The following is a 19,910-nucleotide window of genomic DNA, read 5'->3' on the forward strand; positions in this document are numbered from 1 at the left end:
GCTGGGAGCTGTAGTCCTCCCCGCGCAAGGACGGGCCCTGCCCACCCCGCCCCGCCCACGGGCGGAGCCGGCGGCGCCGGTGGCGCCGCGGGGTCCCTATGGCGGCGGCGGCGGAGCGCACGGACGAGCTGGTGCGGGACTATCTGCTCTTCCGCGGCTTTACCGCCACCCTGAAGCAGCTGGACGCCGAGATCAAGGCGGATCGGGAGAAGGGCTTCCGGGTGAGCGGCGGCCGTGTCCCCGTTCCCGGCGGGGCGCTGGGCGCGGGTGCCCTCGGGCAGGCCGCGGACGCCCCTCCGCGCTCCCCGGGGCTGGGCGAGGGCAGCGGGCCTGACGGCGGCGGGGCGGCCCTCGGAGCCCCCGCACCTCCCGCCAGAGCGGCCGGCCCCGCCCCGCCGGGCTGGACTGGGCTGGGTGGCGGGGCCGGGCCGGCCGCGCAGAGGGACCCTCGCTCCTCGGAGCCGCCCGGGCCGCCCGGCCGCCGCCTGTGTGCGCGCTGGGGACCGGCGGGGCACTTCAGCAGGGGGAAGGCTCCCCTCCTGCGTGGCTCCGGAGCGGCGTTAGCGCAGGACAGTGGTTTTCAGCCCCTCGCCTGGCTTCCCAGTCAGGGAGCACAGTTCCCGGCCAGCCGCCCCCGCCGGGGGTCAGGCTGGCCCGCCCAGAACTGCCGTCTGTCCGACCTGTAACCCACCGGGGGATTTTCGGCTTCGAGTCGAGAGGAACGGAGGAGACCCGCGTACCGCGAGGGCAGCGGCAGGAAGACATCTCTTTGCCTGGATCTTTTCTTGGTCGTGAGATTCTTGTCCAGCGGCTTTACAGCTCTGCTTCTTAGTTTGTGGGTCTCAAGCACCAGCTACCTTGACAAACGTGTGGAAGTTGGCACAGAATTTGCCAGCGTCAAAAATACAGTTTCAGTCTATTATGCGAGCTGCATGTTCGTGTAACGGCAGTTCTGAGCACTGAATGTAGTGCTTTGAACAGTCAGATTTTTCTTTAACCACCAATCCAGCCACTACTTTTATTATTCATAAAGCATGTTGCTTTTATTTTTGAAACACTAGCACTTTGCTAATGTTTAGAGATTGTCAGACAGTTGACTTAACTGGAATTATTGTCCAAGAAAGAACTGCTGGGGTCACAAACTTCAGTTTCATTTATCTGTAGGAAGCCGCAGAGATAGAAGCTGAATGACGTCCTAAAACATTAACTGAGGAGGGGAGAGCAAACCACATGTTAAACAAATTCAGTTTAATTTTATACAGGGTACAGGGTTGTTTTTTTTTTTTTCCTGTTGCCTCTCTTGGCCATCAGAAGTCACTGAACAAAAAATCTATTCCCACACCACCATTCTTCCTTATTCATATTGCAGAAATTATTTTCAGAAGGACATCACGATAAAAAAATCCTGTTGCAAAATTTTACACCTACCTTGTTAGTAGATGAAATTATTAAAGATAAAGGTACTTCAAAGATTGCAATACAACAGAACTGACTTCCTCTTTCTGTTGGTTAAATGTAGGGGTGTTTTTCCTTTTAGTCTAAAAATAATGCTATTTTTTTCGTAGACTGCACTTGAGTTTTCAGCATTTGATCACATTATTACTTTTTCATTATCAAGTGACTTTTCAAAGCAGTGGGAAGTTTTGCTTACTTGCAAAGAACCCTCTCAACTGGGCTTAACAAAATGTGATATTTCTGTGAAAATCTGTTTGTCTATGTTCTATCATGTTTCATTTTCTTTTATTTGGAAAGTGCTGCAGAGCGGAAGAATGCTAATACAAAATGCAGAGTGTTTCCAGGAGTAGGAAAATGACTAATGCGTAAGAGTTGGATTGTACCATTTATGCAATTAAAGCTTCTCAGCACTGAGTTACAGAAAGTCTCTTGTGCTGCAAGAGCCCTCACATGACTTCAGTCTTCCCCGTTTTGCTCTCTTTAGGTGGATAAGATAGTGGACCAGCTGCAGCAGTTTGTTCAGAGCTATGATCTGGCTGCCCTGCGGGATTACTGGAGTTATCTGGACCGACGCCTTTTCAGCCGTTTGGAAGACGTGTACCGGCCAACGGTGAACAAGCTCAAAACCAGCTTATTCCGATACTACCTTGTGCATGCTATTCAGGTAGCGTTTGATCTTTAGGCTTCTCTTTTATCAAGATCATGGTCTCTGAAAACAGAGATAAACTGCTCTTGTGAGCCTCTGACAGGCCTGGTGAGTAAGGAGCAAGCAATTCATGTGTTGTGATCAGTAGTGTAGTAACGAGGTTGATGCAGACTCACATGACAAGCTTGTGTGAAGGACAGGGAAACTCGGGCGACGGGGAAACACGGTCAGCTGAGAGCAAGATGTTCACAGTCTGACATGAAGGCAAGTTCCCCTCAGAAGGATGCTAGCTCAGTCCTGCTTAGCCTCTGTTGATAACTTGGATACTGGCAGAGATCACAAGATTCAAATTGGTACAAGGAAATGTGGGAGAGAAAATTAATATCTTTTTGCTTGCTTTCAATAGAACAGAAGATAATGAGCTTAAAACGGAACAGAGATTAACTTACTGAAACCCTGGGAAAGTCAGTGGAATATATTTTCCCCTTGATTCTTCCTCCTTGATTCCAGTCCCTGACTGAAAACCTTGATGATTGGTGTTGGTGGAGGAATCAAAATCTAATGCACGTTTCCAGAAGTGCATTTTTTCGTATTTTATTTTGCCGTGTGCTTACCCTGAGGTGTGACAGCCCTGTCTGAATAATGTATCAGACGGAAACCTTTTCAGGTTACATCTGCTGTAGGCTTGAGTAATTTGATGTATACTAGGCTTGAGTAATTTGATGTATACTTTGGTCCTGTGTATGAACGCTCATGTCTTATGTCAGTGCACGATCTGCAGTGATTTAACTGGAGATCAGTGTGTTTAGTTTGATTTGTCTCAGCCTTTAAACAAGATTGTGGTGACTAGAAAGAAGGTTGGATTAAGTGTATTTGTGAGCTTCTCGTAGCGTATTTGAGATTCTTTTGTTCCCTTATGAATCTCTTAACTCTAGCCACTTGCTGTGTCAGGTGGTTAAAGTAGTTGTTCTTGTGTTCATAACAGAACATAACAGAGAGCAAGTATTCCTAGACCTAATCTGACAGCATTAATAGAAATGTGAGCCCTTTTCTTCTCGCTGTGTTTCAGAATGGCCGCAATGACAAGGCGCAGGAGTTTTTCCTCAAGCAGGCCTCTGAGCTCCAGAACCAGGTGGAGTGGAAGGATTGGTTTGTCCTGCCCTTCCTCCCTGCCCCGGACTCCAACCCCACCTTCGCTACCTATTTCTCCCGCCAATGGGCAGATACATTTATCGTGTCTCTGCACAACTTCCTGAGTGTCTTATTTCAGTGCATGCATATCCTTTTTTGCAACTAATAGTTAAATCTCCCTTGCCATGGTGTTACACTGTTAACAATGATGCCGAGAATGTAGTATTACAGAACCTGCTGCTTTCAGGTGATTGTTTAAAACAGAGCCAAGACTTAATAGGAAGCTGGTGTTTACCAGAGGATGTTGGAATAGTTATTGCTCAATTATCTGATGATACGTTACATTCCCTGGGCACAAACAACTGTGATTGTTGCTTATGCAGCCCTGTCCTAGTGACTAGAAATCTTGTGCACACCTTGTTCTGAAATGCTTTTACTCTTTGCTTGACATAGTACAAAACAGGCACGCACCTGTGGGTCATAGTCCATAACTATTCTGGCATCTTCTGTTAGACTCTTCTCTGGATACATTATGTTCACAACATTGTCTAGTGACAGCTCACTACAATAGGGCAGTTAATTGTTGGCAGAAGTTTTTACCTCACGCTACAGAATTCTGGCCTTATGTGTTTGCTGATGGGCAGGCTTACACTGCAGCTGGAATACAGCTCATCATGAACTGTTTCTTCAGTGTACAGTAAAGCAGTAACATAACCTGTCTTGTCTTCCAGCTCTGACTGTAAAAAGGAATAATCTAAAAATCCTTACAAAGTCCACGTGAAACAGTTTGTGCAACAGCAAAGTACAAAGTTGACTCGGTAACTAAGCTGTTGCTAATCTTCTGGTCGTGCGCATACTCATTGCTAGTTGTATGGACTGGGCAGCTTTGTTTTTACACGCAAATGGCTGGTACGGAGTGCTGGCTTTTAGAATTAAACCAGGTGCTCGCAAGTTCGTGCCTTGATTTTCTTTAACATTCCTTACCAGTTCCAGTCATACTGAACTTTGAAGCTGAATGTCTCAGGAGCAGTCTCGTACAAGAAGAAAATGAATCGTTGCGGCATAAGGTCAGAACTGAGGTCACTCTTTAGCTGCTGACTGTGTGATGCTGTGAGTTTTGTAAAATTGGTTCCACCCATTCAAGGACATACTAACTGTTCAGTTCAGTGCAGTTATTCTAAGGCACATTGTTAAGTCCTTTGTTATATTTTGATTTATGTTTCAATTGTCTCCAGCCAACTTAGGGTTGTGATCATACTGTGAACTGTCTGTTTAGGGTATTCCTGTCCCTCTGATGGACGTGACAGTCCCCATCCCTGTGCTGTCTGATAGGTGGCTGGATACTATTCTAACTCCTTTTCTGCTACGCTGCGAAGTCAAGACAATGTGAAACTAGTGGCAGGTTAAGAATTATAGAATGTATTGGAAGGGATATATCGCTGATTTTGCGTGGAAACTTGTGAATAGTATTTAGTCACTTCCAGATTTTAACTGATAGAGCAATAGAAGCAATAGAAATAGGCAGTAAATTCTGGCAAAGAGACAGAAACTGTTACTTCTAAAATGGCCACTTCACCATATTTGATGTACACTTAAAGCAATTTAGATCAACTAATGGAAATGTTGTGAATGTCTGTTTCCCAACTCTAGACCTTACAGGAAACCATGAGAAGGGTCAATCAGTTCAGAGAAAATGTTGCTCATCTCCATGTCTTATTTTTGGCAGTATCAGCAGATGCTTAGAAGAGAGGGTGTAAGAATATGTAACATGGGTCAGTCATTTCCCAGTATAACTTACTATTAGAGAGATTCATGAAATCTGCAGTTTAAGAACTTTCTAAAACTACAGATCACATGTGGATGATCACATACAAGTAGGAAGCCTTATTCATGTAAGCAGAACTTCAATTTCACTTCCTCAAACGTACCAAAGTTAAAGCTCTTTCTGTATGAATACTTGACTAAAGTAAGTTTTGTGCTTTACCTCCCATGTTACAAAACACTGTTGTATGTTGTGCTTCCTGTTTCAGCTGTTTTAGTAGCTGTTCGACACTGTCTTAAAAATGTTGAAGTAAAATAGAATAATGGATTTCAAAAAGGAGGCTCTTTTTTTGTGAAAGAAAAGCGAGGTTTGTCACTGTGTACTGTACAGAGTTAGTGGATCAGTCAGATGGAAGGGTTCTGCAAAGATGCTCAGTGAATAGGGACGGCAGCATAAGGTACGTTTTGAAACAGCTCTTCTATTTCCTCCAATTTTGTATTCTGTACTCTTAGTGAAATTAAAGCTATGGTTTGTGTTTGGCATGTTGATTGCTATAATTTACACTCTGGATAAGGGTTTTCTGACAAATAGGCAGAGTTAAAACAAGGCTTTCCCTTTTGGAGAACTGCTCAGGTCAGAAAAGGAAGCAACTACCTACGGAAGGCAGGTTTAAATTCTGTTTTACACTGTTGAAACAATGCAAATACATGAATAACAAGCTCATTTTTCTTCTTGTAGTTTTGTTCCTTAAATACTATGATAAAAGGAAAAAGAAGAATTATATCTGAAAAACAAATGTACAGAAACACAAAAGCCTGAGGAACTCTTCATGTGAATGAGTCACAGGCATAAACCATGTCTGTCCCAGAAAGCTGCATCTTGAGGTTCCTCTCTACTAAAGGGGAAACCCAAAAATGTTTCTTTCTCCATAACATGGAGATAAATTTCACTGTCATGCTTGAGAAGGAGATGCACAGGATATGGAGCTGGATTTCAGGGTGACCTGGTGGTGTTGACCTCGGTGAGCCCTGCCAGTTCACCAGTTCTCCAAACCCTTGGTGTGGGACGAAGGTTACCTTCTAGGCTCCGTGCCTGTACATCATTACTGCCTGTCACATGCATTGCCCTGGCCTTAAACTGCCTGCAAGGAGAGTGACTGGTCAGCTCTGCCCTGCCTGGCTCTTCATTTCCCAGCACTATTAATGTTCCCAGAGCAACAATCCAGGGAGAGGAGTGAAGGGTTTTAAGTAGGCTCTGGTTTCACATGTGTAAAGTACTGGTTGTTTTGACTACTCAGACTAATGTAGTGCTCAGCCCGTCAGAGCAATTTTCTTCCTTCCCCACCCTTCCAAGGCTGTTGAAATAAAAGGAGTAAACAACCTCAGTGAGTAGGAAGAAGGTGAATCCCAGTGACCTTCTGTTTGGCTCTTCTCTCTTGTTCTAGCTGTTTGCTCTGCAGGCTGAATCCTCACGCATGAAGAAAGAGGAACTGGAAGTGGAACAAGCAGTTGTGCACCACAAGCTGCCTGCGTATGTGGCCAACATGGATCGACTAGGAGACTCTGAGCTGTGAGTGCCTACAGGGGAAGAGCTGGGGACAGGCTCTGCTGCCTTTGTTATGTCAGGGAGGATCCTGGAGGGTCATTTCCTTGTTCCCTGCCCTGGGAATCAAGGCAGAAATACATCAAGGCAGAAAATCTGGTAACCTAAGTGGATTTAATGGGGGAAATCATGATGGACATCTCTCCCATCATTTGGGAGGTTCTTGCAAACCAGTGAGAGCCCAGGCACACATGGAAGTGATTCTGCTCTCAGCATTGCAGTAAGGTGTTCTGGGCAGCCAGGGCAATGGTAGCAGTGCAGTACCTTGCAGTATTGCTCAAATGAACCGGATTGTCTCTTGATTCCAATTCACTTTAGTGCCTGCAATGCCATAGGTGACTGCTCTGTGTTGTTTTGTAGGGATTCTTGTTACAGAGAGATGTTTTCTTGCTTTTGCAAAGTCAAGGGAGAAGGAGTTTTTGTTCTATGAGGCTCAGTTATGTGCAGAATTCCCCATAAACTTGCTGCAGTTAAAAGTGTGTTCTGTGGCTGCATCTGTTGTATACCTATCCGTGGAAACTAGGCAACATATACAATGATACACCTTGTCTAGTTTTTATTTAAACTCTGTTTTTCCCCAGTATATTCTCAGGCAAGGCAAATCTGTGCATTTGGATTCACTGTGTTACTGAAGTTTTTTTTTTCTTGCTTTAAAAGGATCTGAAAGAATATGTAGCTCAGCTACAGGTTATTAATAACACTGAGGCTTTGACTTTCTCATGTGCTTCTTTCACTTGTATTCAGACGGGAAGAGGATTGATCAAATTATCCTGTTGACAGTGACAAATAGAAGTTGTAGCAGATACCACACAAAAAGTGTTTTAGTCTAAAAGCAGTCTGATTAAATAGACTTAAGTGTCTATTGAACTATCTAAATAATTGCTCTGCACTCCTTGCACAGGACAGGCTACAGAGTTTCGTTTGTGATATGTTTTTTTAACTGTGTGGAAAGCCCCAATGCTATCTTGCACGTGTGGGGGACGTGAGGGATGGGATTATTTATTCCCATATTAATTTTTGTTCATTTGTATTAGAAAAACTTGCCTAAAAAGCAGTATTTCTTGTGCGTGCAGCTTGTTTCTTAGTCTGGGGGCCAGTTCTGGTTGCTTATTTTCATGTCTCTGCTCAACCCAAAGCCCAGCTTTTGGTAGAACAGTTCCTTCCTTGAAGAGTGGATAGACACAGTGAAGATTATTGTATTCCCCTTCCCCTTGCTGCCACACTGCTCTCAGAGGAAGCTGTAGCAGAGTGAGATCGGATAGTTATAGTCTGGGAAGCAGCTGCTGCTCTTGGCATTGTGGGCTGAGAAGAGAGGTGTTTGTAATTATAGAAATGATTGCAAACTCTCTTGCTTGCTTTGGGTCCAGATATTGAGATGTTGAGGGCCTGCTGTAAAATTGTTGAACACCACTTGCTGAACACCTGTCTAAGGGTGTTTAGTGAAACACTGGATGCTGAATGTTTCTCAAAGTAGAAACATTGAATTGGGAATCCCAGCTGAACAGGTTCTTCAGAAATTTGGATTCCCCTGCCTTTCCCTTAGGGTATTTCTAAACTAACCAGATGGTGTGGATGGAGTTTTAGGTGGCTCTACCGGGGATTCAGCAACAGTTGATCCCACTATCTCAGTGGCATCTCTAAGAAGTAAGCTTTTGGTTACGGGAATTAAAATGATCTGCTCCAGGTACTAACAGGATGTTTTCAAACAGTTTTTTAATGCACAGTGGTCCTCTGGCTTGGAAATGAACATCTGTCTTCAAGTGGTTCAAACAGCTTCACTTGCTGGGTGGTCTTTGATCAGGTTGCCTGGCTACAGTTTCATATTCTATTTGTTTTTTTTTTCTTTTTCTTTTTTTCATTAGTGATATGACCTGCAATCAGAGGAATACAGCACATTCTCTTCAGTCCCGGGGAGGCTTTTTGTCTACTTTTCTCTCCCAAAGTAAAAAGGGGCCTTCCAGACCAGCCCATCCAAGTGGGGCTTCTCCAACGCAGACTGGCAGTATGCTGCTAGGGAAGAAAGAACCAACAAATCACCAGGTAATTATCAGCTGTATTCACTGAAAGCTGCTCAGTATCGAAGGAGTTAACTTGCTGCATGGCACTGCTCCAAGCTTTTGCTTCCACCTGAAAAAATGAAATGTCCTTTCCTGCCTTGCAATATATGCTGGGCCTGAATGCAGCACAAGAACAGCTACTGTTTTCTGTGGGCTTGTGGAGCCTTTGCAGGTGCTTGATTTCTTTGCTGCCTCTTTTGCTCTTTGTTCTGCAGCATAGCACAAGCATAACTTTGCTTAGTTGTTTCTCTGCCTTCCAGAGTGCCAAAGGAAAAGAAGGAACAGTGAGCTCTAAGGATGGGAAGAGTCACTTCAGTGGTTTAGTCTCGGGCGAGTCAAGTTCCCTGCAGCAGCGGCAGAAGCGCTTGCAAGAGCATGGGAAGGAAAGGAAGGAGCTGCTGTCGAAAGGAACTTTCCAGGTACTGGTCAACACTGCAAGGCTGGGAAGCAGAAGGCTGGTATTTCTGTAAAACTAAGTGGTAAAGCAAGTGCAAGTGTTTCCCTTAAGCTTCTGAATTGGTCCTTGGAACTAACTGTATCAAAGGTTAATATCTGTAGTTAATCAAGTCGCATTTCAAATGGAAGAAGAGTTGTCTTTTGTCATGATCTTTTTCAACAGCTTGATCCTGAGGGCAGTATGTTTCACCTTAATGACTGTGTTCAAATTCCTTGCTAAAATCCTCATTCCTCAGTAGCAATGAACTTGGCCCACCCATCCTGCCCAAGTGAATTCTCTTTCTGTGCGTTCTTATGCAGATTTGTGCAGGCTCTGTGTGGGATAGATGAAAGCTGATAGAAAGTTTTCCTGGACAGGAGTGGAAATATCTTTCCCAGCAGTGTTTTCTTTTTGGAGTTTATTGCATTTCATGTTGCAGTTTTGCCTGGGAGTGTGCCCTGCTTTCAGATCTAATGAAATAATAAAACTGTGTCCTGGAATTTAACTGCTGAAGATCAGCAGACCCCTTCTGTTCACCTGTGTGCTTTATGGCTTTCATCAGCCACGTTGTTAAAGAATACAGAGCACAGGAGGAATGATGGCAACATCTCAGCCATGTTTATTTTGGCTATATGAGACACTGCCTTGGGGGAGAGACAGTGCTTAGGGACTGTGTCCTGTTGGCCAGTATGTGTGGCTGTTCTGTGTGTAGGAGCACTGCTTTAAGTTACTCCATCACTCAGCATTCAAGGCCTTGAGAGAACTTTTTTTTTCTTCATGGTTCATCCAAAACGCTCTAAACATTGGTTGAAAAATTGCAAAGCTCAATTTCCCAATAAGATTTCTTTGACTTTCCTTTTTCTGTGATGTTCCAGGTTAGGACAGTGTTTTTTGGGCTATGTAAAAATTGGTTCTAGTGCTTTTGGGCAAGCTTGATACTCTTCAGCTTTCTCTTGTTCTCAAAGCATGTGAGCAAAAAGGAAAATGAAAGGTGGTGCTGTTTCTTCCTCTTTCATGAGTGTCATTCATTGGTTGTTACCTCCCCACATTAATTGAGAGATCATTCTTGGATTTGTTTCCCAACCTTTTCCAGCTCTGTGATTTCACATTATTTGATTATGCAGTGTTTGATCCATTGGTCCTAATGTGAAGCTACTGTAAATGAGGCAAGCATTTGTTACGGAACGTGGATTCAAAACCATCCATACCATTTTGGGACACTTAATTTTCAGAGGATGGTTTAAGAAAAGAATGCTTGCAGATGTTTTACTGGCTTATGTGCTGTATCTGCTTCTTGTTCACCTTCTGGTAGCAAGGGAGGACTAAGCTGCTTCCTAATGTTTCTATGTGCTGCAGTGCAGATCTTGTCTCATCCAAATGCCTTCACCTTCTAAAACTCCATTTGTTCTGTCTTCCCTGTCAAATTGGGTTTTAAGCTTTTGGACTCATGTGCCAACTCTACTGTTGTCATCAGTCAGTTGGCTGCAGTGGTGGCTCCAGTGCACACAGTCTAAACCTCTGGCAGATGAGGAAAATCCATCCACTGTTGCTTAATATCCAATGAGATTTTGTGCAGGTTTGCTTAATTGCATATTATATGGACTTATATTGCTGAATGCAAGAATTTCTTGAAATATGTTGATTTACTTGTGAATTTGTGCTCTAATGGCATCTAAATGGGCCTCTGATATTGGCTGAGGTATGAGGTTTCCTTTAATTCTTACAGGAAAGTGTATGGCTGGGCACATGGAGGGGCATATAAGGGACTGTACAACTAAGTAGGCCATGGTGCAATTCTGCAACACACTATCCTTGTGCTCAGAAAGGTCCCTGGAAGAAGGAGTGTTGGGCTGAGAATTCTTCTGTTGCGTTGCAGCTTCTTTTTTTTTTTCTCCCAGCAGGCTGGGGTGACTGAGGAGCTTGATATGGAGCTGCTGCTTCCTTGTATTTCACACAGGATTTCTTCCTTTAGGGCCAAAGTGCTGAGAAGAAAACAGATACTGGCATGACTGAAACAGAACCATGCTCAGAGCTGCATGCTGAGCAAACAGAGACTTCAGCCAAAATGCCTACCAGCAGTGCAGAGGCTGTGGGAGTTCGGCAGGAACAGCCTTTCATCGTCCTGAGCCAGGAGGAGTATGGGGAGCACCATTCATCCATCATGTACTGCAGGTAATGGACTGTCAGAAGAGGGCTGTCTTGTACAAGCCTCTGCAGAAGGACCAGCTGTGTTGGCCTCTTTCTCCCAGCCTCTCTTCTGTCCAGCACATTGTGCAGGTACTCTCAGTTGTAGGGCGGTCAAGTTCCTGTGACTGAAAATAGCCTGTAGCTTGTGCAGTGAGAATGGACAGAGATTTTTGTGGCTGGGAGATGCTAGCCAGGAAGAAACTCCCTTGGAAAGCAGGATGGTATTGCATAAGGGCATTTTAGTTTACATCTGGAGCTTAGTGTGCCTCATTGTGCCAGTTACTGTGAACTGAGTGGGAGGTGGTGCAAGGAGGTTCTGATTCCTGCAGAAGGAACTGGTGCATGGCCAGGGAAGGATGGCTTAATGGGATATTTAATTGTGTCTAAGAATTGGAGGGAGAAAAATACCCCATCGGTTTTGTTCTGCACACAGGGTTGATTGTTCTGGACGGAGGGTGGCCAGCTTGGATGTGGATGGGGTCATCAAAGTCTGGTCTTTTAACCCCATAATGCAAACTAAAGCTTCATCCATTTCCAAATCTCCATTACTCTCTCTGGAATGGGCGACTAAGCGTGATCGGCTGGTGAGTAGTCTGCGTGTGGAGGCTCGAGAGGTGCAGCAGATGATTTGGGGCTGTGTTGCATGTTAGTGTCTAGAAAGCAGCATTGTGGATAAGATCAGGGCAACGGTTAGTTTCCACTTTCAGTGGGACATGGGGAACCAAAGGCTCTATGGTTTAAGAAAAGCTAGAGTGAGGAGCGTACTCTGTTTTGAGCAAGGAATTCACCACCACTTCAGGTGGCCCTGAAACAGAAGTTCCCAAGCTGCATTGTGGGTAAAGCTGCAGGACAGAACTGCTTGTCTTCAGGCAGAGCACATAACCACTTGTAAAGACAGGCAGAGGCAACCTGTTACAACATTCTGTGGTAACCCTGCAGCAGAGAGCTGTGGAGATTTACTCATACCCTGAGCCAGCAGCAGAGAAGGGGGAACAGGGGTATGGTGGGAGGCATTTTACTTTTACAGGTGTGGAAGGGGTTCCGTGGCCAGTTTTATACTGGTGTCTTAAGAGTTGAGGGTCTGTGTGTACATAAGGAGCTTGGAGCTTGTTTAAATAACATGGCAGTTTAAATGTTTCCTGTAGCCCTTTTTCTCTAGTTCTGTTACTAGAGAGGAGCCGTAAATTATATGCATTCTTCTGAGTCCTAGAACTGTTGCTAGTGTTTCTTGCCCTCCCTTGGTAAAGAGACAGGGCTGTGTGAGAAGGCAATATTGTTTACAATCTGGCACGGACTATCTGTTGCTTGCTAACCCCAAAATGCTACCTGTGAAGAGCTGGTGCTACAGCTTGTCTCTTTCTTTTATTTGCTTTTAGAAAGCAAGTTGTCCATGCAGTTTTTGCACTTTGCTTGTTGTGTTGTGTTGATGTTTCTTCTGCTTTGTGGAATTTATTTCGTGCTTGCTAATAGAAAGATTCTTCTTTCAGAAATACATGTGGGATTCACGAGCAAATTAGGCACTGAAGTGACAAGGATCTGGCTTGCTTAGTTTTCTTTTATAATGCATCCCACCATGATTTAAATTTTAATTTAAATTGTAACACCACTGATAAAGCATGTGTGAGCCCTTCTGGATGATTTTGTTCTCCCATGGACGAAAGGAGATGGCCTCTGCTTGATTTTCTCTTTAGCACAGAATTAACAATCCTTAATTTCTCTTTCCTTGTTCCCCTAGATATTGAGATTCCATAGATGTTTTGCATCCTATAGTGTTGAGCCATGATCTAGAAAGTGGTGTTTATGTCACCTTGGTCCCTATTAGATCTTTTTCTCACGGGAAGGCAGGGTTTTTACTCTGACTTCTGTGGCTCTGGCATAGTCCTACTCAGCATGATTGAACAGGAAGACAGCATGTACCCTAATGGAGTGAAATTTAGTCTGAATGCATAAATAGAAAAAAAATTGAGTAAGTGTTGGTGGTTGTTGGACAGCATCATTGTACTGCTCACTCACACACTTTCCATCTACTCCTTGCTGGTTTCAAGCTATTGCTTGGCAGTGGGGTTGGGACAGTTCGTCTTTATGACACAGAAGCAAAGAAGAATCTCTGTGAAATCAGCATTGATGAAGACATGCCCAGGTAACTCTGGAATACTGATTTTTGTATATAAATATAAATGGTGCTTTTTTTGACAGTGAACGTCTCAATGTTCCTGCTGCTTTTCTGCAACTTCAGAACTATCTTGCCTTCATCCAGAGGACAGTCCGTCTCTGAGCAGTGTAAAACTGCACAGTTAAAAGGGAGACACTCAAAATCTGTCTAAGCACATGAATACCGCCCTCTTTTGCAGTGCACCCTGTCTTGCGGGGTCTTAAAGGGAGAGGTTGTATTTGAGTGTTGTGCTTGGGGCAGCTGCTGGAGAGAGGCAATTCAGACTATGTGCCTGTGTTTCAGGATCCTCTCGCTTGCCTGCAGCCCAAGTGGTGCCTCTTTTGTTTGTTCTGCGGCTGCCCAGAGCCTTGTCTCCCACATGGACTTCTCAGTAGTCAGCTCTGGGGGCAAAAGCATGAACCAAGTTCCTGGGAAGCTGCTACTGTGGGACACTAAGACGATGAAGCAGCAGGTACTTGCTGGGTTTCTTTTCTTTCTCAGTCTGCTTGCTGAGAATGAGTATCTTCTGTTTCAATGTGTAGGAGCCCTCTTTCTATATTATGCTGACTTTCTTTTCAATACCCTTCTTTTTCCTCCTTCCTCCTCAATCACATTCAGGGTAAAAATAAATAATGTAAGTAGTTGCTGGCCTTGAGTGAAGTTTTTTTGTTTTATTGGTGTGTTGGATTTTTTTAAGGGATTCTTCAAAATAGTCCATAGCCTTGTTTCTATCCTGTCTGCACAGTTTGTGACTGGAAATATCCCAAGTGGGGATTGAATGATGCTTTGCTCAGGCTTTTCCTAGTTGAGCTATACTGAAGGGTTTTTGTTGCTGCTGTTTCCCTCGCCCTTCCTGTTTTTAAGTGAAGAGCTCTCTCTGACATGTAGGAGAAAGCAACATACTCAAGCTAATGCCTGCCAGAAGCTGGTTTTGCAGTCTTGAGGCCATAGCCAAGAAAGCTGTGGTTTGGCTGAGGTGAATTGCTGGTTTAGTGTCACAGTAAAATGCCACTGCCAACCTTGAAGTCTGTAATCATTAGAGGTGTAGGGCTCCAAACCGGAGGAGTTCTTGCTACTAAATACCATCTTTTCTCCCTCCCCTGGAAATCAGCTCTTCAGCACCCTCAGCTCTGTTTCTTGGCATTAATGCAGACTTTCCCTTCCAGCTGCAGTTCTCCCTGGAGCCTGAGCCCATTGCTATTAACTGCACAGCCTTCAACCACAATGGCAACCTTCTGGTCACTGGGGCTGCAGATGGGATTGTTCGTCTCTTTGGTATGGTGGAAAAGAACTTGGGGGTGTTGGTTGATAAGTAGCTGTGAGGCCAGGTGGCCATGGCTTGCATCCTGGCTTTTATCACAAACAGTGTGGCCTGCAGGACTAGGGAAGTGATTGTCCCCCTGTACTTGGCACTGGTGAGGCCACAGCTCAAACAGTGTGTTCAGTTTTGGGCCTCTCACTACAGGAAAGATATTGTGGGGCTGGAGCATGTCCAAAGAGCAAAACCAAAGCTGGTGGAAGGTCTGGAGCACAAGTCTCATGAGAAGCAGCTGCAGAAGCTGGGGGTGTTTAGCCTGGAGAGATGGAGACTCAGGGGAGACCTTATCATTTTCTACAATTACCTGAAAAGATGGAGTTGGTCTCTTCTCCCAAGTAACAAGGTATAGGACAAGAGGGAACAGCTCCAAGCTGCATCAGAGGAAGTTTAGATTGGATATTAGGAAACTTAAGTCACCAAAATGGTTGTCAAGCACTGAAACAGACTGCCTAGGAAAGTGCTGGAGTCACTCCCTGAAAGTATTTAAAAGATGTATAGATGTGGCACTTGGGGACATGGCTTAGTGGTGGACTTGGCAGTGTTAGGATTATGATTGGGCTGGATGACCTTGGAGGTCTTTTCTAACTTAAATGATTCTATGATTCTGTGACAGTGGGCAGGGAGGGGGCTCCTAGTCCTCAGCTGGCTCCCCTTAGCACCCTTCTACTGGCCCAGAGGCAACTGTGAGATATGCCTGAGCACCAGGGTGGAAGCTATTTTCTCTCTCTCCACAGTAGCTCTTGAGAGTGAATTGACAAACTTTTTCTGGAGGATATTGGCTGGAGACCCTGGTAGTGCAGCTGGATTTGTTGTTTCTCTCCTGCTGAGGAGAGTTAACTTGCCCTTGAACCATGTGTTCTTGGGTCATACCAGATAGCAGTACATCTGTTAGAGGCTGAGTCTTGAGGAAAGCAACTAATGTATGACCTTCCATTTGAAGGCACAGGCTTCACATCAGTCCTTCCTTGAGCAATTTCTGTTTCTCAGGCTTTGCCCTCTGCAGCCTGACCTTTTAATAAAGGCAGTTTGAGCCTATCTCATCTGTGAATGAGGAATCTGCTTCTGGCACAGGTGCTAGCTGGAGGCTGCAGCCCCAGGTCTGTGGGAGGACAGAGCTCACAGCAGCTGTGAGGGTGGATGGGATAACAAGGGGAGGAGGGGTGCCAATGGGGCTTAGATGCAGAATGCCTGCAGTTGACAGTCAGCAGCCCTGTAAAGCTGGAGGAAGAGTTGAGTAGTTACAGGCAATGATTTTTGTGGCCAAAGTAGAAGCCACATGCTGGAGTATAAGCACAGGGTGCTGGAATTGGATTGGGCTCCCCCCCGCTGGTTTAGAGGGCTGGGACAAAGACCTTAGGAACATAAAAGGCCTCTCTCTCTTCACCTCAGCTCTGTGTGAGTACAAAAAGTGTTCAGTACTGGTTCTCCCCTTAGATATGCAGCAGCACGAGTGCGCCATGAGCTGGAAGGCACATGATGGGGAAGTCTACTCCGTTGAGTTCAGCTATGATGAGAACACAGTCTACAGCATAGGCGAGGATGGCAAGGTAGGCTGTGGGTGACCTACTTGTTAGCTCCTACTGGCAGTGAGATTGCTTCTGGAGTCTTCTCCATATAGTGGGGATAGTAGTAAAAATATGCTCAGAACCTCAGATCTGTGGGCTGCTAACTGTAATCTTAGGTACCACCCAATCTGCAGTAGCACCCTGCTCCATGCAATCTCTACAGGGAGAGGAGCTGCAAAATATATATTAGGAGCTGGAGCTGTCTTGGACCTTGTCTGCAAATCCTACTGTTGGTGACAACCCCTTCCTAAGTAGTCCATACGAAGATGACATTTCTGTGCCCCTGAGATCACCACATTTGAGATCTGGGATTCATAGGGAAGCAGATCCTTGACCACTTTGCATAAATCTCCTTGTCAGCAGCTCCCAATTGCTTATAATAAACGTTTCAATTTCTGCAATTCTGCAGTCTTCAGCAGTAGAGGTGTGGCTTAGAGAGGGAGCCACCTGCCTGAAGGTGTGCGGCCTTGGATGAGGAGAGTAAAATGAATTCTCGCCAGGATACTGCATGCAGTGTGGAAGGACACATAGGCAGCAGTGCTCATGGAAGGTAGGGCATAGGTTTGCCTGGACTCTTACAGCTTTTGCTGCCTCCGTTTTATTAATATAGCCACTTAGATATAGATGTCAAAATGCCACCTTCTGTTTGTGAGGAATAGCCACTTGGTTTAAAAACAACAAATGGCCACTCTACTTTGATCCTAGTTAATTTCACTATAGGCTTTTGTCATCTCTTTTTCTCATTTTAGTTTATTCAGTGGAATATTCACAAAAGTGGTTTGAAGGTGTCTGAGTATGACCTTCCCAGTGAAGCTACAGGTCCATTTGTTCTGTCCGGGTACAGTGGTTACAAGCAAGTCCAGTTCCCACGAGGACGGCTTTTTGCTTTTGACTCTGAGGGCAATTATATGTTGACATGTTCTTCTACTGGGGGAGTAATTTTTAAGGTAAGTCTGAGAAGTGATGGGGAGTACTCTTACATATCCCTACAAGCTTTTGTTATTTACAAGGGTGCAACAGCAGACACTGGAAGTTCTCAAGCAGAACCTACACATCCTTGCTCTGTGATAGTTATTGCTCAGTTTCACACAGTGTGCATTTTAGCAGTGTGTGGTGTTTAGCAAGTGTTTGGGTCCTCTGTATGTAACTGGAGTATGTGTGCTCCTTCTTCTTAAAGTTTAGCTGTGGCAGTTTTTCTTAGTGTCCAAGTACCTAGGACAAAGTTTTAATTATTTTTTTAATATATGGATGCATGCCAGTTCAATGCAAAATGGGTGATTGTGACTGATGCTCATCTTTAATCTGCCTTGTGTGCTTGTTGATGCTATGTTAGACCCAGCTTGATTCTCCCCTTACTCTGTACTGAAATTAAATTAAGCGTAAGGCTGAATGGTTCCAAGTACACAAATTTCTGTGCCTCAGTGACAATGGTTACTGATCACATGCCCCTTGCCTTCTCTTGAGTATAAGCCATCGCAAAGCAGATTAGATGGAATTTTTACTTTGCATCTGGGGCACTCACGGCACCTGAACTAACATGAGCTTTGGCTTAGGCTTATGTGTTTCTCATCAGTGTGTGCTGTTAGCCTGCCTTGTTCAATTACTGCAGGTCAGCTGACATCAGGAGCTGAGCTGCTTGAGAACGTGTGCTTCTGTTGGGAGACTGGAAACTTCCTTTCTCATGTGTGCTACACACATCTCAGTAGCTCTCTGTTTTTCTGCTTAATTGTGCATGCTGTCAGATACGGAGTCTGTAGCAGGCTTTGGCTTCTCTTGTTGGATGCATTGTCCCCACTGCAGAAACTTACCTCTTTAAAATCTTACGTTTCCCTTCTTTTAGTTAAATGGTGAAGAAAAGGTTCTGGAAAGCTGCCTTTCCCTGGGAGGACACCGAGCTCCCGTTGTCACAGTGGATTGGAGCACAGCCATGGACTGTGGGACCTGCCTCACTGCCTCTATGGATGGGAAGATTAAATTAACAACTTTACTGGCTCAAAAGTCTTAACCTGGACAGTACTGAAGGGAAAGAGCTACAGACTTGAAAAAAACAGTGTTAACTGTACAGGAACAAAGTGCATGGGAGAGAAGGCAAAGCAAAGTCCCTCTTCTCATTGTAGCTTTTGCATCTTGACAAATACATTTGCCAAGCCACTGTGCAATAGAATGCCAGTATGGGACTGGATCAGTGGTAGCACTGAAAAATAAGTCTCCACTGACCCATTATGGCAGCTGGGCTTCCTTCTGTTAGGGAGTCTTGAGTAGCAAGTGGCTGGAAGGCTGTTGGAGTCATGTCAGGGGTTCTGCAGAAGAAGCTGAGGCTGGAGGAGGCAAGCGTGAGGCAGCACAGTGCATGATGATAAGATGACTCAAACTGGAAAGGCTGACACGAAACCAGAATATTCTTTCTATATAACATTTGTTGTTATGATTTTGTTAGTTTGGGTTTTGTTTGGTTTTTTTCCGTAAAAACAAAGTATTCCCTTGCACTCGAGATCTGTGCTTTGTTCAGCTGTTGCTGCAAAACATGGAGGGTGGCTGGGACAGTGATGTCCAAGAGTCTCCTGCATGGAGAAAAGGCCCTTGTGCTTTTTCACCAGGTGCTTCTGGCACTGACACCCGCACACCAGAGGGGAACCAGACATCCATGAACAAAAATAATTGCGTTTGTTTGGATGTATCGTGTTACCTTGTCATAGGTATCTACCAACTACAGCAAAGATCCTTAGTCAGACTTTGAAATGCTTGTTTTGGAGTTGAGAAACTAACTAATGCTTAGCAGCTACCTGATGGTGGATAGGAGGAGGGAGAGCCAGAACCAGTCTGGCCCTGTGTAGTGCTCTCTGGCACCCTCCATCAGGGAAAGTGCTGTGCTAAGGCACTGCATAGTCTTTGAGTGGACTAAGCAGATACATTTCATCTGCTTACACATTGCCACGGAACTTTCTGCTGCTTATGTCCTTGGCCTGTATTGGGAGTTTATGGTAATGTTGTTCCTTGGCAGAGCATACACACTCTACTGGAAAACAAACAACCATTCATGAGCCATATGGGTAGTCATATTCATAGACAGCTGCTAAAGGGCAACACTACTGGGTACTGAAATCCTCACTACAGACATGTTCATGCTATGGGTACCTGTTGTCCGTGGAATAACTTGCTCTTGCTGACTACAGTCTCATCTGAAAACCCCCACAAGTCCCCAGGCAGACTGACATCTAAGTACAGGGTTTCTACCTCAGTGGGATGCGATACTCGTGGTGCAGCTTCTCTTCATGCCAGTCCAAGGTAATGTCTCCTCAACCCCAGTGCTGACTTTGGCTTCAGAAATTCCCATGGTTGGTCTGAGGACCTGAGAGTTTAGAGAGCTCTCAAGTGGGAGCCTTTCTTGGCCTTTGTTGGCCTCTCAAAAGGCTAAGAAAGATTGCGGCTGCATTCCAAGCCCCAAGGGTTGACTGCATTGCACAGGTGTTTTAAAATTTAGAGTTGCGGAATTATAGAATGGTTTGGGTTGGAAAGGACCTTAAAGATCATCTAGTTCCAGCTGCCCTGCCATGGGCAGGGACATCTTCCACTAGACCAGGCTGCTCAAAGCCCCATCC

General features: G+C 45.0%; 1 protein-coding gene across 1 annotated transcript; it reads left to right on the forward strand.

Annotated features, from left to right (window-relative positions):
* Positions 1 to 52: 52 nt before the first annotated feature.
* On the forward strand, positions 53 to 18,802 carry WDR91 (WD repeat domain 91). The gene is made up of 15 exons (XM_032688280.1): positions 53 to 221; positions 1,940 to 2,119; positions 3,171 to 3,378; positions 4,217 to 4,299; positions 6,439 to 6,563; positions 8,459 to 8,636; positions 8,914 to 9,072; positions 11,062 to 11,261; positions 11,710 to 11,860; positions 13,322 to 13,416; positions 13,732 to 13,900; positions 14,595 to 14,703; positions 16,181 to 16,293; positions 17,061 to 17,258; positions 18,152 to 18,802. The coding sequence occupies exons 1-15, from the start codon at positions 99 to 101 to the stop codon at positions 18,314 to 18,316; spliced, it is 2,256 nt and encodes a 751-aa protein (XP_032544171.1). The 5' UTR covers positions 53 to 98; the 3' UTR covers positions 18,317 to 18,802.
* The last annotated feature ends 1,108 nt before the right edge of the window (positions 18,803 to 19,910 follow it).

Source organism: Chiroxiphia lanceolata, chromosome 5 (assembly GCF_009829145.1).
Source record: "Chiroxiphia lanceolata isolate bChiLan1 chromosome 5, bChiLan1.pri, whole genome shotgun sequence".
Classification (NCBI taxonomy): domain Eukaryota; kingdom Metazoa; phylum Chordata; class Aves; order Passeriformes; family Pipridae; genus Chiroxiphia; species Chiroxiphia lanceolata.

Bases quoted from the DNA above. Each gene is read 5' to 3' on its own strand.
- WDR91 (XM_032688280.1), top strand. From the start codon at position 99: ATGGCGGCGGCGGCGGAGCGCACGGACGAGCTGGTGCGGGACTATCTG. The intron at 2,120-3,170 runs GTAGCGTTTGAT...GCTGTGTTTCAG, and splicing joins ACCTTGTGCATGCTATTCAG to AATGGCCGCAATGACAAGGC. The intron at 17,259-18,151 runs GTAAGTCTGAGA...CCCTTCTTTTAG, and splicing joins CTGGGGGAGTAATTTTTAAG to TTAAATGGTGAAGAAAAGGT.